Genomic DNA, 22,259 nt, shown 5'->3' with positions numbered 1-22,259 from the left:
CCTTCCAAAACATTAACCGCCGGTTAATATGAAGACGATCTGCACACTACCTCCCTTGCACGCACGGAGTCATAAAAGGCTCCGGTCTAATGCCATCGGAACCTAAACCAGGAACCATAAGGATGCTTGTAGCCGAGACTCGGAAATTTGTTAATTGGCCACTCGTAATATGTGTTAGTACTATTTCCATCTGGACTAAATCTGGGGTACATCGGGTTTGCTCCACATCAAGTATCGGTGCTATGGGAAGATGCGAACAACGTTCTCGCACCATCTTCTTAATCCCCACATTCCGAAAATGCCTTGCTCTCTAAGTTAAAGACACGACGCGCACAACATTGGAACAATACATATGCAAAGAATCCTCATTGTGTACAAATCCATGTTGCCTTGTGCTCCAGCTAGAATAGAATACGACCAATTCCAGCTAGTCAGAAAGATTTTTCCAAAATGTTGCGTCCGTACGTTATCCTGTATGTTGTGGGCAGCACTATCATCGCACAGGCCTTCGCGACGCAGATAAACCAGCCTCCACCGATATCTCAAGAAGGATATCATAATAGAACGAAGAGACCAAACTTCGTCATGATCATGACCGACGATCAAGATCTACATCTGAACTCGCTGGATTATCAACCTGCCGTTCTGAAGCATTTTAGAGACAAGGGAACTTTCTACTCTAAGCATTTTGTCACCATGGCGCAATGTTGCCCCTCCCGTGTCTCTCTTTGGACTGGTATGGCTGGTCACAACACCAATGTGACTGATATCCAGCCGCCCTTCGGTAAGGAATTCCTGTACAACACTTCGCAAATCAAACTGATCCAAAGTCTACGATAGGTGGTTACCCAAAGTTCATCCAAGAAGGACTCAACGACCGCTATCTGCCTGTGTGGCTCCAGCAAGCGGGCTATAACACCTACTACACTGGAAAGTTAATGAATGCTCATAGTACTTCAACTTGGAACAAGCCGTTCCCCAAGGGCTGGACTGGTTCGGATTGTAAGTTCCTCGAACGATGACGTATTGTGAGTTCTGACCATCTCAGTTCTGCTTGATCCCTACACATACAACTACAACAATGCAACCTTGCAGCGAAATCAAGATCCACCTAGGAGCTACCCCGGTAATTATTCTACAGATCTGATTTCATCGAAAGCCCTTGGGTTCTTGGAAGATGCTGCGTCTTCAGATGCTCCATTCTTTCTCGGTGTGATGCCCATCGGACCACATGCTGAAACAGTCCAACCTACTTCGCCAGGTGCTTTGCCGACCTTCAACCCACCAGTGCCAGCACTGCATCACAAAGATTTATACCACGGGGTAAAGGTACCTCGTACTGACAACTTCAATCCAAACAAGGTACGCTCAACGTCTCGTCGACGCGTGATATCGCTAACAAGAGCACAGACTAGTGGTGCAAGCTTCATCGCGGAGCTGCCACAACAGAACAGCACTGTTGTAGAGTATAATGACGAGTATTATCGTCTCCGTCTTGCTACTTTAGCAGCAGTGGATGATCTTGTTGATGCTATGTTCGAGAGACTGGAAGCCATGGGCCTTCTTGACAACACTTACGTCATCTACACTAGCGACAACGGTTATCACATCGGTCAGCACAGACTACCTCCTGGAAAGGCTTGTGCCATAGAAGAAGATATCGGCGTTCCGATGTTTATTCGAGGCCCTGGTGTGCCAGAGGGCGCGACTGTCGATTCGCCAACCACTCACACAGACATCGTACCAACTCTATTCTCTCTCGCAAGGATACCTCTCCTCAAGCAATTTGACGGAACTCCAATGCCGATCACTGAGAAAGACTATGCTAACGTACGCCATGAGCACGTTAATATCGAATTCTGGGGCGAGAACCTGGACGAAGGCATGTACAGTTCGCCTGTACCTCGAGCAAACAATACTTACAAGTCCTTACGCGTCGTGGCCAATGACTACGATCTGTCCTATACTGTTTGGTGTACTGGTGAACATGAACTCTATGATATGAAGGTACGTAAAACTCAGCTCGAACGAAAAGGCACAAATGATTAACGACATTTAGACCGACCCGTCACAGATGAACAACCTCTGGAATACCAACATTGCTAGCAACGGTCTTGACATCCAAAGGCTCTGGATCCGCCTAGATACCCTGCTCATGGTCACAAAGTCGTGCAAGGGCGAGGTCTGCACAAAACCCTGGCCCTTGATCCACCCACGGGGCGATGTGCAATCGCTTAGGGAGGCTATGAACCCGGAGTTCGACGAGTTCTATGCCAATCAGCATAAAATCAGATATGATGCTTGTGCGTTAGGCTACTTTCCTAGTCTCGAGGGTCCCCAGCATGTCCTGCCATACGTTGATGATAGTTATAGTTATATGCAGGGCAGCCACTGGAGCGACTGGACATAAGACAAAAGTCTAGAGATCCTGGTTGATGTTTCTCTATAGTAGAGACTGTTGAAGATACGTTAACTTGATCTATCATCAAAGAAAGGATTTACATTGAAATGCGCAAAGCATAGCTTATTGCACTTCCATGTAGGATACCCATCGCAGATGTAATCGCCCGAAGAAACTTCCTCCATTCGTAGCATAGTGTGAGAGTTTTCACGTTCCTCAGTTCACACACCTCGCCATTAAACGTACCCATACTCGAACACAACCTTGATGTCTGGTCGCCGGCCGAGCCTATGCATGGTAGTCGTCGTCATCTCTTCCCAATCATTCTGCAACAACATCTTCGCAGGTGTCGAGTCTATGCCATTTGCGGGTATGTCATCATCTGTCTTCGATATCCCGATTCAGATGATCAGGCGTTCTAATGTCTGAAGATATGGCAGGGCGCGCCAAGTGTTGTAGTGTACTGACCGGATTCCCCTCAACCTTGCTTCTTTACAGCCCAAATGTCCCCATCCCCACGCACTCTCTTGCTCCATTCATAGACAGATTACTTCTACTCGAGTTTTTTCAGAGTAGAAAATGCCGCCGTACAAACATGATGTGAAAGTATACGGTAGATATGTCGTCTCGGCACGCAATTGATGGCACACTAGCGCTAAGTTCCGTGGATGCGAGGTGTTCGCTCGTGCGAGTATGCCCGGGCGTATACGATTCTCCGATACATTAGCGCCCCAGCATTCTGCTTCATTCACATAAATGTAGATCTCTTTGCACAGCTCAGCGGGTAAACGGAAGAAAGATGATTCTCTTGAATTGGGGCTAGAGCTGGAATACATTTAGCTAGTGCAAATACACGACGAATGGGGCCTACTGCTTGCTTACATCGCCGATTGCTTGGCTGCAACGTTACGGTCAGGTTCCTTCGGCTCTTTAAAGAGTGGCATGGTGCTTGGATATTTGATAATTGTTGAATATAAGTGCAGCGAGCGTGAGGATGGCAGTGAAAGCAGTATGACGTTCAGCCTTGCTTACATAATGCTGCATCTTGCCAATCACAACAGGTGACACCCCTCTTCTGCCTGGTGCCGTTCTTTAGCAGCCGATTGCTATTGTTCTTCATCACGACCAACACTTCGAAAGCAACCCTTGTCTCGATCCCCGACGGCTGAATAACGGCCATGACTGACTCAGAAGTCATATTCGTACATGAATCAGTCAATCGCCTTTCGCAGGAGATCCGTCTTATCTGCGTCATTCCCGAGGCTGATGGCCTAATCACGTGCAAACTGAAGCGTGTCAATCTCCAATCCAACAAAACGCCCGAGTATCGGGCTTTGTCATACACCTGGGGTGCACCAGATCCTGTTCAAAAGATCGCCGTGAACAACCAATCCTTCCTTGTACGACAGAATCTCTACGATTTCCTCAAAGCCTTTCGGGCACGCCTCTATCGGTTTCAAGATTGTAGTAACTACGAAAACGAGACGCAATGGCTTTGGATCGATCAGATTTGTATTGATCAGTCTATTGTCGAGGAACGGAATCACCAGGTCGAAATGATGTCGGATCTACCGAAGAGCAAGCTACGTCTACGTGTGGCTTGGTAAATCTGACAACTGCATCGAATTGGCGATGAAGACAATCAAAGCCAACTTCAGACACTACTACGATCATGACTCTGCTACAGAAAGACCAGGGAACTGCAGAAAACTAAGTCGCGATAAGGTAGCACATCAGGACAACAAATCGATCTCTGTCTCCGGCGATGGGAGCTCAAAAAACGAACTTTCCGGACCTGCCTTGCAACGCTTCTTCGAAAGTCCTTACTGGCTTCGACTCTAGATCGTCCAAGAGATTATGCTGGCCCGCTACATTCGCGTCATATGCGGTGAAACACTACTTTCCTGGGAAGAATTAAGACGTTTCTGCTCATCAGGCCTGGAGCGTCTTTACCCAGAAGCGGCGCTGTTCGTGCCGCCGCAAGTGATCTGGCTTACTCGACATGCTTTATCTGACAAACAATTCACCTACCCAAGTCTTCTTCACGCCTTTGGTACGAGCGGATGCGAGAACCCTAGAGACAAAGTGTATGCCCTTCAAGGCGTGGTAAAACGTGAGAATAGGCCAATTGTTCGCTATGAGAGTTCAGTACACGACGTTTTCCAAGATGCAGTGATGGCTATGATCGTTACTGCCATTCAGGTTCCGCAGGTGCGAAATGGTGCAGATCTCAGTAGGATCGATTATATGGGGTCTATCAAAAACGTCTTTCTTGACGCGGCAGCTCTTTGGATGAAAGAAATAGAAGGCGTCATACATCTTGAGATGATTGAAGCATGGATCATCTTGCGAAAAGAGATGGGAATGGACCCGATACCAGAATCTCCTTCCGAAAGAAGTCGTCTTCTGGAAGCTGTGCGAGCTGTGTGGTCCGACTTAGCACACTTTCACTTACGCATGTTCCTCGCGAATAACCGACTCCAGTCTACAGATACTGATGACCTGGAGAACAACAACCTTGATAACACGATTCTGGATTCTGAGCGGTTACTGGATTCTGAACGGTTCGACTTGCTTATCATTCAGTTGCGCCATCATTACGACGATCTGGTCAAGATCTTCAGGACAATAAGAAATTTCATATTGCCTCCGATATCTGTCTACATGAGTGAAAATGATGGTGTATGGTACCCAAAAGCTTTGGTGACACAGTTTGGTAGACCATCCTACTGCGACTGGGAGTGCTCTCAACCTTCAACAGTCCACATCATCCCGTAAGCATATCATGAACATAGACCAGAGCGATGGAACACACACACTAATGTCACCACAGCTTATATCACTTGGATATACAACAAGGATTCGAAAAGGTTGGTACGAAGTGGATCGAGGTTCACAAGAGGTTAAATCGAGCCGACGATACGATTTAAGACCTATTAATTGTCTCTTATTGTACGTCTATAGTTTCGTGTTTCTTAAATACCTCTTAATATATATCTAAAGCTGTAGAATCGAGAAAGCGATCACAATAGGCGCTGCTGAAAGCGCCACAAGCCTAAGTCAGCTCCTAACCCAACACTTCGATGTCGTCATAGACTTCGCTGATGCTTAGTCGACGGTCGAAGCTGCTATGACCACAGTAAAGCTTGGAGGCATCGTTGTGGTGTTTGTATCAGCCTCGGATACTATCAAGCTGCCAACAACCGGCGTTGTTACCAGGAATATGACCATCAAGGGCTCTACAAGTGCGAGTTTTGAAGATCTACGCAATGTCCTTGGTCTGATTTCTTCGTGCGTTATACAACTCTTGGTAGAAGAGATAGCTTTCTATGATTTCCTAAGGAGCTCGATCGCCTTAGCTCAAACCGAGTTACCGGGCGTCTTTTTACAGTGCCTGCTCCGGACAAATATCTTAGGTGAATGCGTTCCCAGACTAGAGGTCTAAGTTCGTGAGTAACGTAGGGATTAGAAATTGACTGCAGTGTCCATGCGCGTGACACACGACCTTACCTGACGCTATACTATAGGCACGTTCAGAGATGGATGTACGTGATACGAATGCCACAGTGAGGGCGGAATGGCGCTAGCGAGTGGGAAACAGCTTTTTCCTATGGGTAGTGTGTTGCGGCCGAGCGACCAGCGCGGATACGGGACTCATGACTCCCTGAAAGCTCAGCTCGGCATCTACGCTACTACTCTTTAGCTGTGCCTGAAGTCTCCCTCCTCGCCCTGACAACCCACAATGGATCCAGATGATCCGGTAGATACGGACTCCTTAACATCACCGTCCCTTGATCGTCCGTAACCCTCATCCCACTCTCATCCCTCGCACAGAGATCCACAATCTCCACATCTTTCCAGCCCGCGAAGTGAAGGTAATCGCCAACAAACTCTAGTCTCGACCGCTCATCAAGCATCATCCACCTCCTGACCACCTTGTTAGGGAAACAGCGGTTGCTTATGACAAGGTGAACGGTACCTAAAGGAAGAACGGGGTATGAGATTAGTATTTTCTTCGGGTGCAGGAGGACATGGATGTTACATACCACCCTCATGCGTAGCTTCCAGAAGCTTTCGACAAACCTCAAGTGGTTTATTCAAGTAGTCGATACTAACCACGCACGTCACTGCATCAAATTGCATATCCTTTCCTCCGTCCCACGCAGCACGTACATCGTGCGGCGGCTTGTTCAGATCCATAACGCGCCAGCGATCCGGTCCCATGAACACGCCATTCAGCGCCATCTCCTCCGCATTGAGCCCCACACCATAGACCTCCAAGTCCTTTTTCTGTATCGCTTCCTTGACCGAGGACGGGTAAAAGCTCTTCCAGCTCGTGCACATATCCATTATCCGCCCAGTTTTCGGCAACACGGTGTCGTAGTACTGCGTCAATCGCGCTATGCTTGGATCATCGATGTGCGTAACTAATCGCGATTGGCGGTAGAACATGCCATCGTCATTTTCATCGTAGCGAACGAAGTCCGAGTCATCGTACGGCCAGGTATCATACTTTGGTTTGTATGATGTCGAAGGGAAGGGCGATGTGTCAAGGGACGCGGACGCCATGTGTGCCACTGCGAAGCCGGAGAAGAAGTTGAAAGGGATGGAACTTGTGCGATTAAACGACGAATATGCGCGCCATGGAGCTGTAAGTGTTGGCTTGACCGTGCGGAGGTAGTGGGGGAGGAACATGGGATGGTTAGTTGCGGATGGTAGAAGATTGTCAGCTGAAGGAAGCGCGTTCAGTGATGTTCATGGATAGCCGGATGATGACGTCAAGACACGCGAAACCACGTGCCGACGTGTGGGATGACTCCAATTCCCATGCTTCTCACCATCTTAACAGTTGCAGGTCTGATGATTCTATCCCAAATTCATTATTTTCAAGATGCATGATATGTAAATATCCAGGCAAAGAGCTCTTGGTAATTCGCTACAGGTACGGGTCAGCTATTCCGAATTTCGGAACTGGTATCCCGAACTTGCGGGGTTCATATACATACATCAGGAACGCCCACAAACATTTCATGTCGTAGCCGGTACATTTGCATTGTCTGGTACATGATGACAGCTATTCTCACCACCGCAAGGCTCGTCTTCAAGGACTCGGTTGCGCGGCAGAAAGCCATCGATGCGTTTCACAACATCATTGAATACACGACACCACATGAGCCACACGTTCTACAATATGTGTGCGCATTACCGGTAAACGATAGCTTAGGCACCGAGATATACATGATCGAGGAGTAGGTTGGAAGAACAATGTTGAGAATTGCAGATGCTGACCATACCAGATACGCGAATCAAGAAGCAAGCGACGCGCACTTGGCCGCCAAGCCCGTCCAAGATCTAATCCAACTATTTACAACCGGAGATATCCTCGCTCAACCACCGGAAGTCCACAACTCAAAGGTGATTGTGAATAAATCTTCAGGGATGCCGATACCAGTCTCATCAAATCCCGCTGTCGTCCTTGTGAACATCCCCTCGAAATCTGAGCTTTCGACCAAAGACAAAGAGAGGTGGCGCGAAATGTCATCTATTGTGATGAAGAGCGTAAAAGGCGTATCCGCATTCACTGTTGTTGAAGATCAGGAAGCGAACAGTACGCGGGTCGAAGCTGTGCTGCAGAGTTGGGATGCCTTTGCCGAATATCAAGACTTTTTGATAGATGGGCGAAAAGACGGAGCAGTAGTGGTAAAACTTAGACCTATTGATGGTTTTGTTGGCCGTGAGAATGCGAGCAAGCTGTAGTTTCCAAGCCCCACGTAGACAGATAGGAGCGTTTTCCGTCCCCTTGGCTAGTTGAACGAGTAGATATCAACTACCTGCCTCGTTCGTGTTTACGATTCTTTGTCTGAGGAACTCACATGCCGAGCCATATATCCTGCAACTGATGCCGTGCCCTCTCACGGCAGCCTCCGCACTTGCGACTGTTTTTGTACGAGTGTGACCAGGACTCGCTTAACTTCCTCTCTTGAGATACCTTCCGTCGTTGTCGAGACGCAGCATGACAACGGACTATACAAATAAGCGATAACTCTGGAATCAAATCTCAGTTTACTTCAAGTAATAGCAAGCAAAGATGGGATAGAGGTTTGACGCCAGCCACCAATATGGCCTGATCTATTATACCAGTAGCTCTGTGAGTCTATTTGGACTGGGTACGATGACGTAGAATTTCTGCAGGAATGTTACGGGAGGCGGGCGGTGCAAGCCAGAGCTCGATGGTTCGCGAAGCTCCATTATGTTCGACCCAGCAAAATAGACGACGAGCGCAGACATGACCCCGGTACATACGATAACCCGGTGAGCGAATGACATCGGGCCATCTGATGTTGTGGTTGATGGTCTGGCAGTCTTGACCCGTCGATCTCGCCATGAGCCATCCTCGGTGCGGGTTCACCTGTAAATTGCTTAGCTCGAGATGTCATACCGGGAGTGGTGCTAAAAGAGCCGCTATGGTAGCTGATCACATGCTATGGTATTTCTTGCATTTTGTAGCGGCAAGTGATCGAATGCCTTTGGTTTATTCGGTTCACGTAAAGAGTAGCCAGCTGTAGCATGTAGCCGACGAGTGACTGACGGCGCCACGAGGAAAAAGAAGAACATACCTCGTTCCAACGAAGCTTATGCGTAGTAAACATGTCTTCAGGTCCTCCTTCGTAAGCTTCGGTTGTAGGGTCCAAATGTTGCCGAACGTGTTCACGGGTCTCTGCGTCCCCCCGGTGATCAAGAATGCAAGACTCCCAAAGCTTTTTCTGGAGCCATCGACCTTTCGGATCGCCATTAGCTATCCGAGACTTGCACCACTTATGAAGCTCGGCAGAACATCGCGCAGTCTCCCTTCCGTACCACATATTTGCAGCGAGCAGTGTGTCGTATACGATGGACCGGTCGCAACCAGCGTGCATGACAGCGAACAGTACCGTTCTCAAATCTGCAGGTCTACCCAAGCGACGATTGTGATTGAACAGCTCCACGGCCTCAAGATTTCGATCTAGCATGGCCTGCTTTCTGCCGTCGATGGCCACTTGCGCAGTCTCTGGATTCATCCAATCGACCGTCATAGCAGTGATCCAGAGCAAGAATCGCAGGAACTCGATCTTATCCCGGGTCCAGGGGCCTGACAATAGCTTCTTTGGGATGCGTCCTTTCACTATAGAAAGCTGAGGTAGGTGACTCCGAGAGAACAGCATCTGTGAGGTATCTTCAAAGTTCGGCGGCCACTGCGCATCGAAGCAGCCTTCTATCGGCGTCCGTCCACAGAGGCATCCCGCGGAACCATACCGTCGCATGATCCAAGACTTGAAGAAAGACCATGTCATCCATTTGCTGGCGAAGATGTAGGTTTGTACTGCCGAAAGCTCGGCGCGTGTGCCTCGCACGTCAGTCAGGTAGTAGTTACACGTCGAGTGATAGATGTATTCAGATGAAAGTCGTGCTGCGATGTAGGTAGATGCTTCGATCAGCGCAATACTATGGCCAGCGGCAATGAAGATGGGTTGCAGAAGCTCGACGGGGAGACGTTCGATGGGTGCGAGGACCATGTTGCCGTAGTCTTTGGAAGCAAGTCGGGGAGGGATGAAGGAACTACTTTTTGCTACAGAGCCGCACTAATGTACCCAAGCACTATATACTGCAGGTGCCCAGAAATGGAGACGTGTTTCCAAGATGTTTATTTCTCATGGGGGACAGCTCGGTGTTGCATTGGTCCGACTAGCCAACGACCCCCGCATTTGCCCATTGAGGTATGCCGCTAATTACCCCACACGGTACTAGCACGACTGCGGGTTGCTTCCGAGGTTCGCACCCTTTCGTCCTTCCAACCTGGCCTTTGACATGAATGTGTCAGGTCTTTCAATATTCTCTTCGGATGCGACGCAGGAATTCCACAACTGAGATTATACATTGCGACAAGCCATCCGAATTACACCAGGAGAGGTCTCCTCACTATATCGTCCTTCACGATCGCGCAGCCTACCTAGATACAGATGCCGCTGAGTGAACCTGTCGCAGAATCTCAATATTGCCTGTTGGGACACTGCTGTTCCACGAAGACGACCTCCATACCCAGGTACCGTTGTGAAGATGGCATCGCGCCAGCGGAACCGTCGACGGACCACTCCAAGCCCTAGTAGTTATCGAACTCTCTGTGGGATATGATGCTCTCGCGCATACACATGAACACTGCAAGAGCACTGAAGCTGCTTCTCTGACCAGATCATCACATTGCACAACTTCTGGTGACTGATTGCGGCTAATCTCAGGCCTTTTACGAACCCAATTGCGTTAGGGCGGGGCATTCGCCGGCCGTACAACCGGCGCAATCGTACATCAACTTCGACCTGTGAGCATGAGCACGTCATTGTCAGCCTGCGGAGCTTTACTATCTCCCCCCGAAACCTAAAGCATTCGCGCAAGCAACATATCCTCTACATAAGGCTGAAACCAGCAGCTTGAATCCGTCGGAGTAATATAGGTTTTTCACAATATGGCGGATCTCGACAGTGGTACTTTGTTCAGCGTCAACGGGCTCGTGGCAGTCATCACGGGCGGCGGAACAGGTGAACATAGTGCGGATCAGGACCAACAGTTAGCTGACGGCCAGCAGGCATTGGGTTGATGATCGCGCAAGCACTAGAGGCAAATGGTGCGATTGTCTATATCCTGGGTCGACGACAAGAAGTGTTAGAGAAGGCAGCCAACACAGCGGTATGTATAGCCTCAGTGTCCGCACTGATGTAGATGTGAAACTCTCTCTCCACAGATATACTGATGACCCCATGTATAGAAACATGGAAATATCAACTATTTTCAAACCGATGTAACATCCAAGTCCGATCTCTCCGCAGCAGTCGACCACATCGCTTCCAAATCCGGCTACGTCAACCTTGTCGTAGCCAACTCTGGCATCACCGGCCCGACTCTCAAGGGCTTGGAGAAAGGCGCGTCGCTAGCCGAATTCCGCAATCACCTCTGGAATTGGGATATGAACGACTTCACGCAGACATTTGCGCTCAACACCACGGCCGCCTTCTTCACAGTCGTCGCTTTTCTCGAGTTGCTTGACAAGGGCAACAAGGCTGGAAACGTGGAGCAGAAAAGCCAGGTCATATGCATCAGCAGCGCTGGCGCTTTCAATCGTGTTCCGATGGCTGGTTACGCCTATGCTGGTTCTAAAGTGGCAGCAGTGCACATAATGAAGGCATTAGCGACGACGTTGGTGCCTTATGATATCCGCTCAAATGTCCTTGCACCTGGACGTAAGTCGAGATATCCTCCCAAAAACATATTGTCTTACCTGTTTGCTGATGATCGTAGTGTATCCTAGTGAAATGACTGCAGGTATGCTCACGCAGGACAAATGGCCGAGAGACTTTATACCCGAGCAAAGGGCTGGCGATATCAAAGACATGGCGGGCGCACTGCTCTTCCTCACTAGCAGAGCTGGAGCGTATATCAATGGCAATGTCTTACTGACCGACGGTGGGCGCTTGAGTATCTTGCCCGCAACGTATTGATACTGGCGCGTTATGTAGCAACAAGCACATCGAGAGTGACCTTAGACGTTACTTTGAAGATTTGACAAGAACAATAATTCATTATAGATAGATTGTCGAACACGTTTCCGTCATGTTACTCCATTACACAAGTCATAGTCTGTTCATCTAGATCGGGTCAGAGTCTTCATCTAATCCTACACCCAACCATATCCGAACAACGAACCTATTCCTCATCGGTAACCCGAAACTCAAAGGGGCGGTAAATCGCCTTGTCAGCATCGCGCTTCTCCGCATCCGACGCGCCGATAATATTGGTGGCGCGATAGATTTTCTCGAAAGCCCGCTTCTCGGCATCAGATTTTCCAATAATGTTTGTCGCACGATAGATGGCCTTGTAGGCTTCGCGCTTCTCTTCTGGGGCAAGGGCTTCAAACTGCTCGGGGGTTGGCATGCGCTTGGCGATGTCGTTGGTGCTGGCAGTTGGGGCTGCGACAGCCGAAGCGGTAAGGAAAGCCACGAGGCCAAGGGTGATGTTGGTGAAACGCATGTCGATGACTGAGAAGATAGTAGCAGATAGGGACAAACGATGGATGGTAGGATGATGGGATCGCGTTGTCACTGTCGGCTGCGATATTGCTTTGGCTATATACCATGCTGCGGGCGTATCCATCCACGGCAGAGTATAGTCAGCATTAGCAGTTTGGTCAAGCACCTGATTGGCATGTTGGTAAGGCCAGCAATTAGGCATGTAAAGATGCGAGGCCTCCATGATAGCGTATCTGTCATGACTAGTTTTCGTATCCCTTCTAACTCGATCAGGCAGGACGTAGCTTCCCCAGACCGAGCCAGAGCCAAGCTTCGCCAATCGCAACGGGCCGGCGCCAGAAATGCTTAAGCTAGGCCACCTAGTGTTCGGCCACCCTAGTGCTCGGCCACCCAATCTAGATCGCGACAATCTTTTTGAAGCCGTGCAATTCGACTAAAACAAGTTATAATTGCCACTGATTACACATAGAACTATATGGAATATCGTGAGACTGTGTAGGTGCTTTTTAAGCCGCTCCTCTAGTCTGTTTCCTAGTCTTTTGGGCTGCTGAAGCAGCCGCGGCGTCCATAGCTGCTTTAATAGCTTTAACGTTAACAAAGCGCTTATTTAGCTCTGGATGGACGCGCTTTTTTGGCTTCTTAATCTTTAATTGATTAGCTTGACGCTGTAGCTTTAAATTTTCTGTATAGAGAGCGGCGTTGAGAGTATTTGCTGCTGCTAGCGCCTTGCCTGCCTTGCTAAGCAATACTCGCGTTGCTCGCAACAGCTGCTCTGACTGCCCAAGCTGCTGTTGTTGCTTGTACAAGTCCTGAGACCGTCGAGGAGTAGTTATAACAGTCTCCCCGCTGTATGTTGGCTGTGCGCGAGGTGGTGGAGTTGCTGGCCGAGTCTGTAGCTGCGACGACTGAAGCACCAGTTCTGGGTTGTATGGAGCGATTCCTGAAGCTCGCCACCTAGCCCGTATTACTCGCTCTGATAAGCCACGCTGTCGAGCTTCATGGTATAGACTAATAAAGTGTTGTTTCCTAACAGGAGCAGCGTCGCTAATCGCAGCAAGAGCGCGTACTTGTTGGCGATAGCTCTTCTTAACTGCGCCGAACGGTGAGAGATCAAGCGGCTGCAGAATATAGGAGGAGTGGGCAGGTAGGTACAAGACGTATATACGCTGTTGGTAGCACTCCTACATAAAGTCGATATTGTTATAGGAGCCGTGGCCATCGAGGATAAGCAAGCGATTGCGTAGTGGCGTACATGAAGTTTCTGCGATAAAGACGCGTTGTAACTACTCTAAACTAGTGCTATTGCTCGTCCAGCCGTTATCCGAAGTTGTGTATAGCTAGTCTGGTATAGCTCTATCAAACCAGCTCGTAAGGACGCGCTGTCCTTTGAAGATTACGAGCGGGCGGAGCGTACGCCTATTAGCTGATACACACTCGACGATTGTAATCCACTCTCGGTTCTCTAGAGACTTAACGTAAGCCTTACGCTTATAAGTAGAAGCAAGGACTCTAGTGTTATTACATACGCCAATTGCGATTCTAGTCTCGTCTATGTTGTATATATTGTGGAGCTGTATACCTAGCCGGAGTCTCGTCGCTTCTACGAGCTCTAGGAATGTTCTAATTAGCTTAGGGCTCGCTGCCTCAGCCCGGGAAGCTTCAATCGATCGGCCGACGACGCTGTGGACGCGTGGGTTGCGCTGGAGGAAGGAGGAGACCTAGTTGTGACTGAGAGGTTCGTAATCGCCGTTCATGTGAAGGATCTGGATCGCTATCTCTCGTACACGGGAGTGCGCTGGAGGCTGAGCGCGAAGATCCTCATCTAAAATCCACTGAACAAGAAACTCCTCTTGCTCCGGAGTTAATCGCTGCTGTTGATGATGAGCTATCGCGTTGGGCGCGCGACCAGCGAGACGGCCTTGTAGAGTTAAGCGAGGGACGCCCCAGGCCTGACAGGCAGCTCGCTGACTTGTAAAAACACCAGCATTAAGATCGCGGATAGCGTTTTGGATTGCAACTTCACGATTATCCATTTTAATAGAGTTTTGGTTGAGTTGCACGGCTTCAAAAAGATTGTCGCGATCTCGATTGGGTGGCCGAGCACTACAGTAGCGGGTCACTCAACGCCCCGGGCCACTCAACGCCCCGCCCCAACACCATAACAACAAAATTTCAACGCGTCACAACTCCACCAATATGGATCCGATTCAAGAAGCGATTGAATATATCAAATCGCACGAGCCAGGAGATGATTTCTCGTACACAAAGGTTGCTGCCCAGTTCGGTGTTGAGCGCAGTACGCTCGCTCGAAGGCACCAGGGTGTGCACGACCAGCGCGGGGTCTCCCATCGATCCCTACACCCAGAACGCGAAGCCGAGCTTGTACGATATATCGAAACGCTTACCGAGAGACGTTTGCCGCCTACAAAAGTAATGGTACAGCAGTTTGCCAGCCAGTTGGCTGGCAAACCGGTCTCCGAAACCTGGGTTAAACGGTTCCTCCGCCGTCATCCCAACCATCTCATCTCTCGCTCAGGCAAAGCCATGGCCAAGGAGCGGACCAAAGCTGATTCAGGACCCAAGTACAGCTTGTACTTTAAGCTGTTACATGAAAAAATAGAGGAGTACAACGTCCAACCAACACATATATTCAATATAGACGAAAAGGGGTTTCAACTTGGCCGGGTTGGCAGAACAAATCGTGTATTCGATAAGAAGCTGTACGAGTCAAAAGGGGTAAGGCAACCCCTTGAAGATGGCTCCAGCGAGTGGATAACGGTAGTGGCTTGTATTTGTTCGGACGGTAACGCTTTGAGTCCAACTCTCATCTTCCAGGGAGCCAACGGAGCTGTTCAATCGAGCTGGGTTGATGCTATACAAGCAGGAGAACACTCAGTATTTACTACGTCATCACCCTCTGGCTGGACCAACAACGATATTGGGTTATCGTGGCTCAAACAGGTGTTTGAGAGAGAAACCAGACGGCATGCTTCAACTGGGTATCGATTACTACTCCTTGACGGCCACGGATCCCACGTAACCATGGATTTTATTGAGTATTGTAACGACAACAAGATCCTCTTGTTTGTATTACCCCCTCACGCTACTCATACGCTTCAACCCCTCGACGTTTGTATGTTCAAACCCCTCTCGAACGCTTACTCAACTCAGTTGATGGGATACCTCCAGGACAGCCAGGGGTTACTCAATTTAACCAAGGGAGACTTCTTCCCGCTCTTCTGGAGGGCTTGGGGTAACGTGTTTAAACCTCCACTCATCAAGAAGTCGTTTGAAGCCACTGGTATATACCCAGCCAACCCAGACGTTGTACTCGAGAAGTTTGCCAAGCAAGCTTCAGACTCTGACAGCAGCAACTCAGTACTATCGGGGAGCGATTGGCTCAAGCTCAAATCAATCGTACGCCGTGAGGTGAAGGATCAGGGCAGTAAGGACGTCAAGAAGCTTCAACGAAGCTTGTGCCACATCTCAGCTCAAAACAGTATACTCCAAGAGGAGGTCAGGGGTCTCAGGCAGTCCCTAGCCATCAAGGAGAGGCGACCAAAGCAGTCATTCACCCTCCAGCTTGATGAGGACGAGGTTTACCATGGGGGAGCCAAAATATGGTCGCCCAGGAGTGTACAACGAGCTCGCGATCGTCGGGCATCACAACAACAACAAGCCGAGCTTGAAAAGCTTCAAAAAGCCAAGCAAGCCGAGATCAAGAAGGCAGCACGCGATTGTGAGGCTCAACTCAAAGCTGTGAAGCGTGTAGAGCGGGAGAGACGGGCGGAGGAGAAGAGGAAGGAGGAGGCTGAAAAGCTGGCCAAGAAACAACACCGTGAGCTCATCAACAACACTAAAAAGCTTATAAAATTATCCCAAAAGGGTAAGCGCAAAGCTTCAACAGCTCACCAGCCAGCTACAAAGCGTCAGAAAGGTGTTGTGGGTGGTACAGCTTCTGTAGGTGCCCAGGTGGCTGCACAACCAGTTCCACCAAAAACCACCAAAACGCGGGTAATCCGCCGCCCAAAAAAAGATTTAGACTAGCGCAAAGTCTTCGCAGGCTATTATATAGTATAAATCCACTTCTGCGCAATTTTATCACGTTTTGTTGAGGCGTTACAGCTGCAATACTCATGAAGCTGTTGTGTTGTTGCCCGGGCGTTGAGTGGCCCGGGGCGTTGAGTGACCCGCTACTGTAGGGTGGCCGAACACTAGGTGGCCTAGCTTATCTGTCCAGGGCTGTATGACGCGTTAGTATGGGATGCCTCACTTGGTCTAAGATTTATTCCAGCAAGCCTCGGAGGAGGAGGTTGGCTTGCTCGATTTTGTGGTGTGATGTCGCCATTGTAGCCCGCACCGTTTGTCTCGACAAGGAAGGTACTCGAACGACCGCCGATCTACCAACTAGAACAGCCAGTTGGCGTGAGTGTTGCCAGTAAATGCCTGCATAGATCGATTCTAGTGTGCCGTCCATTATTGCTGGGTAGCAGTCGTGGAATCTCCGAGGTCGGGCTTTGGAACCTTCCATCTTCACCACAACTCAACAACACACTTGCGCGATTGTACTGCACAATGCATCTGTTCCCAAACTTCGCTTACAAGACCTTGGCGTCAGATGAGAGTCTGGAGTATACATCTGACCTGGATGCAGAGAAGGCTCGAACAGTTCGGGGTGGCGGGCAGACGAAAGTATCCTGGAAAGCTGTGGTGGTCATCACAGTGCTAAATCTGGTCGTTTTGGTAGTCTCAGTCTTGCTCTTTTCCAGAACCTTTCACAGCCATCATCATGGACTCAACGGAGATTATCATCAAATCACCCCATACAGCCCTGTGTTGGCCGAGTTCGATCTGAAGCCCACAACAAGGAAGATCAACGGAACGCTCTTCCCATCGCGAGACGGAGGTTCCATCGCAAGAAAACAACCCGACCCCGAATCTGATGCTGTCTGGGAAGAATGGGAACTGACACGCGTCTACCCAGTGTCGCGCGAAGAGCTCAGGAAGATGGGCGTCGATCCCTCGACAGCGGCAAAGCTGGAAGACGACGTCTGGGGCCTAGGAGACGATGCTTACGCCTCAATATTCGATGTATACCATCAAGTCCACTGTCTGAACTCCCTACGGCGAATCGTATACGGCGACTATTACAACCTCAGCATGGCACGGGCACACACCGTCAAGCAACGCGAGATTCACATCAACCACTGCATCGACATCCTTCTCCAAAGCATCCAGTGCAACGCAAATCTCGATTTGATTCCTTTGCATTGGGTAGAGACGCAAGAGTATCCCTTCCCCGATATGTCGATTAACAAGAAGTGCGTTGACTTTGAGGGCTTGACGGAGTGGCGCAAGGCCAACACAATCGATATGGACAAGTATGTTGAGGTCATGAAGATGCCGGAGGTGGGCAAGCCGGGTATCAAGGAGCTCCCCGCCGCGGATCAGTACTATGAGTACTGGGGCTATGATAATCCAAACCACAAGCCAAAGGCTGAAGGAGGGCACGGACTTGCGTTGGATGTGGACTCGAATTTGTAGCGCATTGGTTGGCTCCTTCCATTTGCGATGAATAGCCCTACGCAGTAACTGTTTCAATTTACGTGCTTGTACGGTTGCAGAGGGTGCTTGGTGATATCGGTCCGTCATGACCACACTCGATGCAACGCGTGTGAGGACAGGGCGCGCAAAAGCAAAGTGTGGGCCGGGTGTTAGCAACTGGAGGCAGCTTCAACCATGACGGACAGTATTCAAATACTAGCTATCCCACGCGCTAGTCAAATGTCAAGTTAGGCCAAAGGCTAAGAATACTGATGGTGCTTTACTCCTACTTCGCATATTTCCTAGGAATGAGCCTTTCGAGGCTTGTCGTGCCCTGTTTTATATACCTTCGAGAACGTGAAAGAGGTTTCAACAGGAGGTAGTACCACCATGTATCTGGCTGCACTCTTTAACTTAATCTGGTCCATTCCGACCAGAAGATCGAGTCGATGACGTTGAGTGCTGGATCCAATATGGTATCATCATGACCATGATCCGCAGCTGGTCCTGTAGGCTGCTCCCATGCAGATGAGCGACGCCGCTTCGCTCGGGTCGGGTTGCTCTCCGACCCTGCTCCGTGTGCAGCACTTCGCTTCATGCTCTCACGCTTTGCTCGCAAGAGTTCATTCTGTATCCCAGTGACCACTTCACGGGCCCGCGTCGCACTATGATAGCCCTCTGATAAGTCGCAAAGGGCTTGCTGGCAAACTTCCAAGTCCTTCCACGCTGAATTCCTCAAGGACGGTGCCGCTGCCTCGCAGGCATTCAGCACATGAATCAAGCTTGCTGTGAAGACGAGATGGACTGCCTGGATGTTGATGCGTCGGAAGCTGTATAGCCTTCGGTAGATTTGAAGTAGCTTGGCTATCGCTCTGGCTGAGTCGGTACATGTTGGTGGGCCGACCATCGGATCCGAGAAAGCAACGTCGGGCAGGTTCGCCGTAGTGGCAGTAAAGAATGGACGATTGGCAATGATCATGACGGTGTGGTATTGCATGTGAAGTTGCAGCACGTGCGGGACGTAGAAGGATGAAACCGACGCCAGATCAACTTTCAAAGACTCTGGCAAGTCCTTATGCCACTGTGCAAGCTCGGCTCGCATACCCGAAGCAAAGTCGTGAAGCTGCTGAGCACCAAGCACTGAGACGACAGAGTCAGAATACAGAGTATCCCGGATACGAGCCATCTTGGCGCAGAGCGTTGCATTGTTTCTGTGCAATTCATCAATCGGATCGACCAAAGCCGGGAAATCAAAATCCGCGTACTCGTCAATGTAGGGTCGCCACAGCTTTTGCTCGCCGACCTTGGCAACGCAAGGCGGTGTGGTAATGGCATGCTCGTCGAGTGAAACCGGTCGACCAAGATACAAGGACCACATTCGTTCATGGATGAAAGCACCCCAAAACACTACTCTCTGCAAACTCGCCTCTTCCGCATCGATGATACCAGCGTCTACATAAACTTGATTGTCTAGATGCAGACCGAGATCGGTGGCCAGCCGTACTGCCTAAGGGTACGTGTATGGAATCAGTGTATGTCTTACGTGTATTTCTTACGGCAATAACTCACCATGCCGCTGTAAAGCCAGCCACGAGCATCAAGAGTGCGAATCGATTTCACCCCACTCAAAATGGCAAGAGACTGCACCGTCGATAATGTGGGGGAGTCCAACTCAACGTCGAGCAGTGCGCGCGCACGCGACGCAAAGAAGTCAACTAATGGTTCGGGGAGCTCCACGCAATGCCTAGAAGTCAACGATGCTCCGACAGCGCACATGGAGTTGACGAGCACCTCGGAGTAAAGCTTGCTCACGTAGTCACCCGATTTGCACTTGCGTCGCTCGCGATAGAACAGGTCTTCCTGCACAAGATGGATACTCGGGTCTTCCCAACAAAAGTACAGCTTGATGAGATGATCTTCGAACTCTGCATCCACGAGATGTCCAACGCCAGCAGCGTCCAGCGTGGCTTGAACCCCTACCCGGCTGACTGCTGTTCTTGTGTTGGTTGTCGCGCGGGTCCCCGAAACGAGTAAATGGAGGTTGGACGTAGCGCCATAGAACCTGAGCTGGCCGTCCTCGGCAAGCCTGAGAGATCCCAGACTACCAGTTAGCTGGTCGACCAGGGGTGAAGAGCTGTCAGTCTGAGGAGTGTCAAGCGTTGTCATTGACGGCGTCTCTCGAGCCACAGAAAGATCTCGGTTGGACGGGGTCACTGGACTGGCTAAGTTATACTCTGGATTGGTCGCTGGACCTGGAAGCGCCGCCCATGGAGTGGAATGATTCGTCTCGCTCGGAAGCGGGATCCCGTTTGCCTGGAGTAATTCCTCCAGCTGCTTTGCATATGTTTCTGCAGCGACAAGTCGCTCCTTCATAGGAACTTTCCGCTTGTCGAGGCCATGTTGGTACACGCATCGTTGAGCATATAGAATACAGTTGCTGCATGACGGGCTGGCAGCGTCGCATTTGATCTTGCGCGTTCGACAGCTCAAACAAGCAGTAGTGACATGTTTTTGCCGTGCATTCGATGTTGGACGCGCCGATGAACTCGCAGAAGCCATCAAGAGTAGTTTCGGGGTTTCGGCATAATGAGCTGATGGTGTGGAGTCGTCGCACGGAGATGAGACACGAGTTGTTGGAATGCGGGGGTGAAATAGCCGAGGCGGTTCACACTCGTTGATCGCTTCCAATCAATATCTGTACTTACTGTGGAAGTAACGAGATCTGTTTATCATTCGCGCATACAAGCACTTTTTTTTTCTTTGGAGGAAGAGAAGCGCAGGAGATGGCACGGTTATCAGCCAATTTCCTTTGCATTTTCACAAAAACATTGGATTTTTACTTCGTATGACGACCATGTCCCATTTCACAAAAGGACATGATGAACTATCCAAAGATGACGAACAGTACGCTATAGGATGCAAATTGACTATAATCTATTCTAAAAACAAATTAGACCGTTAGGATCGCACAGCTATCCTCTACGATAATATGCTGAACAGTTGAAGACTTTTGTCGCAACCCCGCCCTGACCCTAAGCCGCATCCTGACATTCATTAGACCTTACCCTTACCCATATTCTTACCCTTACCCTTAGGCTTAGACTTAGGCTTATTATCATCCTTCTCCTCCTTGTTTTCCTGGGATAGTGAAGCTGGTGTTTGTCGTAGTGCCTCGCTCTCAAGCTCTTCTTCGCAGATGAGTGCAACCTCGTTCTTCGCATTGTAATCTTCATCATCAGGCTCATTAGGTACGAATTTGACAAGAAAAGGTGACTCCTTCTTTGCACTTCTCGTGAATCTCATACCCTGAATGTATCAACACGATGGTAGAATTGAAAGCAAACGGTTATTCTCACCAGAAGAAAATACCACTTAAATCGTAGACCTCCGAAAAACACTACTTTCTGTCCATCCTTCTAAAACAGAGGTAAGCACTGAGTTCAAAATAAGCACGATCCAGACTTACCTCGTCTCCTTTGACTCGTATCCATCCCTCAGATTCACCAGCATGGTGCCAGCCAACATTAGGAGCCACCTCGCCGATCTCGGCAACTTTGGCATTGATTCCAATGTCTACGCTTTTGTTCGTGCCACTCCAGCAGTTGATAGATGCTTCTGCAGCAGACCAAGTGCTCGTGACGACCCAAAGATCGTGGTCTTTGACTTCCGGCCTCTCCTTAAGAATGGACTTTGCATTCTCTTTAATCCACTCTTTAAACGGCGCTTCATAGTGATACCGATGGTGTGTAGCCACTCCGTCAACCAACAGAGCAGCCCCTTCCGATTCGCTTGATTCGATGCGGAAGCATGATCCTGCTTCCAGTGGAACTCCCGTGAAAGCAGTAAGAGAGACACTCTCACGAAATTCAATCGAACGAGATTTTGTCTCCTTGCCAGTCTTAGGTCCCCAAGTCTGAGTCTCGACTGGTGCCACAACGAGTTTGTCCGAAGGAGGTGGTGTGAACGTCTCTGGCCAACGGGCGTCAATGGCTGAGAGATCAGCGATAGGATTCCAGTTGCCAAGCTTATCGAAGTATCCAACGGTGCCGGGGTGGAAACTTGATGTTGATACTGGTTTGTACATCGCTCTCCCGTACCCGTGGTATCTCATCTGCGTAACATAGACCTCATCCAGTTGGTTATTTCCAGTCATTTCTACGCGGAGTTATGTTGCTCCTCGACTATGCAACTGGCAAGATGTAAGAAGTTCAGTTCTGAGTGTTTAGAATAAGATTGCTTCAAGATTTCTGGGACTAGAG

The 22,259-nt window shown here is 49.6% G+C and overlaps 13 protein-coding genes across 13 annotated transcripts; 7 read left to right on the top strand and 6 right to left on the bottom strand.

Annotated features, from left to right (window-relative positions):
- Window positions 1-450: 450 nt before the first annotated feature.
- Window positions 451-2,410, top strand: AA0111_g8313 (Arylsulfatase; the record flags this gene model as incomplete). Its single annotated transcript, XM_028654747.1, has 5 exons — window positions 451-784; window positions 841-1,002; window positions 1,049-1,362; window positions 1,411-2,007; window positions 2,060-2,410. The coding sequence occupies 5 exons, from the start codon at window positions 451-453 to the stop codon at window positions 2,408-2,410; spliced, it is 1,758 nt and encodes a 585-aa protein (XP_028504220.1).
- Window positions 2,411-3,579: 1,169 nt separating this feature from the next.
- Window positions 3,580-4,008, top strand: AA0111_g8312 (hypothetical protein; the record flags this gene model as incomplete). The annotated part of the gene is made up of 1 exon (XM_028654746.1): window positions 3,580-4,008. The coding sequence occupies one exon, from the start codon at window positions 3,580-3,582 to the stop codon at window positions 4,006-4,008; it is 429 nt and encodes a 142-aa protein (XP_028504219.1).
- An 850-nt stretch (window positions 4,009-4,858) lies between these two features.
- On the top strand, window positions 4,859-5,331 carry AA0111_g8311 (hypothetical protein; the record flags this gene model as incomplete). The annotated part of the gene is made up of 2 exons (XM_028654745.1): window positions 4,859-5,175; window positions 5,235-5,331. The coding sequence occupies 2 exons, from the start codon at window positions 4,859-4,861 to the stop codon at window positions 5,329-5,331; spliced, it is 414 nt and encodes a 137-aa protein (XP_028504222.1).
- A 1,108-nt stretch (window positions 5,332-6,439) lies between these two features.
- On the bottom strand, window positions 6,440-7,096 carry AA0111_g8310 (hypothetical protein; the record flags this gene model as incomplete). Its single annotated transcript, XM_028654744.1, has 1 exon — window positions 6,440-7,096. The coding sequence occupies one exon, from the start codon at window positions 7,094-7,096 to the stop codon at window positions 6,440-6,442; it is 657 nt and encodes a 218-aa protein (XP_028504221.1).
- A 372-nt stretch (window positions 7,097-7,468) lies between these two features.
- Window positions 7,469-8,158, top strand: AA0111_g8309 (hypothetical protein; the record flags this gene model as incomplete). Its single annotated transcript, XM_028654742.1, has 2 exons — window positions 7,469-7,650; window positions 7,699-8,158. 2 exons carry the CDS (start codon window positions 7,469-7,471, stop codon window positions 8,156-8,158), a joined length of 642 nt encoding a protein of 213 aa, XP_028504122.1.
- A 397-nt stretch (window positions 8,159-8,555) lies between these two features.
- AA0111_g8308 (hypothetical protein) lies at window positions 8,556-9,954 on the bottom strand (the record flags this gene model as incomplete). Its single annotated transcript, XM_028654741.1, has 2 exons — window positions 8,556-8,810; window positions 9,019-9,954. The coding sequence occupies 2 exons, from the start codon at window positions 9,952-9,954 to the stop codon at window positions 8,556-8,558; spliced, it is 1,191 nt and encodes a 396-aa protein (XP_028504123.1).
- A 944-nt stretch (window positions 9,955-10,898) lies between these two features.
- AA0111_g8307 (hypothetical protein) lies at window positions 10,899-11,928 on the top strand (the record flags this gene model as incomplete). Its single annotated transcript, XM_028654740.1, has 4 exons — window positions 10,899-10,971; window positions 11,019-11,119; window positions 11,199-11,670; window positions 11,729-11,928. The coding sequence occupies 4 exons, from the start codon at window positions 10,899-10,901 to the stop codon at window positions 11,926-11,928; spliced, it is 846 nt and encodes a 281-aa protein (XP_028504120.1).
- A 205-nt stretch (window positions 11,929-12,133) lies between these two features.
- Window positions 12,134-12,457, bottom strand: AA0111_g8306 (hypothetical protein; the record flags this gene model as incomplete). Its single annotated transcript, XM_028654739.1, has 1 exon — window positions 12,134-12,457. One exon carries the CDS (start codon window positions 12,455-12,457, stop codon window positions 12,134-12,136), a length of 324 nt encoding a protein of 107 aa, XP_028504121.1.
- A 1,717-nt stretch (window positions 12,458-14,174) lies between these two features.
- AA0111_g8305 (hypothetical protein) lies at window positions 14,175-14,489 on the bottom strand (the record flags this gene model as incomplete). The annotated part of the gene is made up of 1 exon (XM_028654738.1): window positions 14,175-14,489. The coding sequence occupies one exon, from the start codon at window positions 14,487-14,489 to the stop codon at window positions 14,175-14,177; it is 315 nt and encodes a 104-aa protein (XP_028504118.1).
- A 163-nt stretch (window positions 14,490-14,652) lies between these two features.
- Window positions 14,653-16,503, top strand: AA0111_g8304 (hypothetical protein; the record flags this gene model as incomplete). Its single annotated transcript, XM_028654737.1, has 1 exon — window positions 14,653-16,503. One exon carries the CDS (start codon window positions 14,653-14,655, stop codon window positions 16,501-16,503), a length of 1,851 nt encoding a protein of 616 aa, XP_028504119.1.
- Window positions 16,504-17,031: 528 nt separating this feature from the next.
- On the top strand, window positions 17,032-18,000 carry AA0111_g8303 (hypothetical protein; the record flags this gene model as incomplete). The annotated part of the gene is made up of 1 exon (XM_028654736.1): window positions 17,032-18,000. One exon carries the CDS (start codon window positions 17,032-17,034, stop codon window positions 17,998-18,000), a length of 969 nt encoding a protein of 322 aa, XP_028504116.1.
- Window positions 18,001-18,409: 409 nt separating this feature from the next.
- On the bottom strand, window positions 18,410-20,373 carry AA0111_g8302 (hypothetical protein; the record flags this gene model as incomplete). Its single annotated transcript, XM_028654735.1, has 2 exons — window positions 18,410-19,507; window positions 19,570-20,373. 2 exons carry the CDS (start codon window positions 20,371-20,373, stop codon window positions 18,410-18,412), a joined length of 1,902 nt encoding a protein of 633 aa, XP_028504117.1.
- A 681-nt stretch (window positions 20,374-21,054) lies between these two features.
- On the bottom strand, window positions 21,055-22,084 carry AA0111_g8301 (hypothetical protein; the record flags this gene model as incomplete). Its single annotated transcript, XM_028654734.1, has 3 exons — window positions 21,055-21,306; window positions 21,357-21,416; window positions 21,467-22,084. The coding sequence occupies 3 exons, from the start codon at window positions 22,082-22,084 to the stop codon at window positions 21,055-21,057; spliced, it is 930 nt and encodes a 309-aa protein (XP_028504114.1).
- Window positions 22,085-22,259: the final 175 nt, after the last annotated feature.

This window comes from Alternaria arborescens (assembly GCF_004154835.1).
Source record: "Alternaria arborescens strain FERA 675 chromosome Unknown contig_20, whole genome shotgun sequence".
NCBI classification, from domain to species: Eukaryota; Fungi; Ascomycota; class Dothideomycetes; order Pleosporales; family Pleosporaceae; genus Alternaria; species Alternaria arborescens.
Note: the sequence above shows the minus strand (reverse complement) of the source record. Positions and strands in the feature narration are given on the sequence as shown.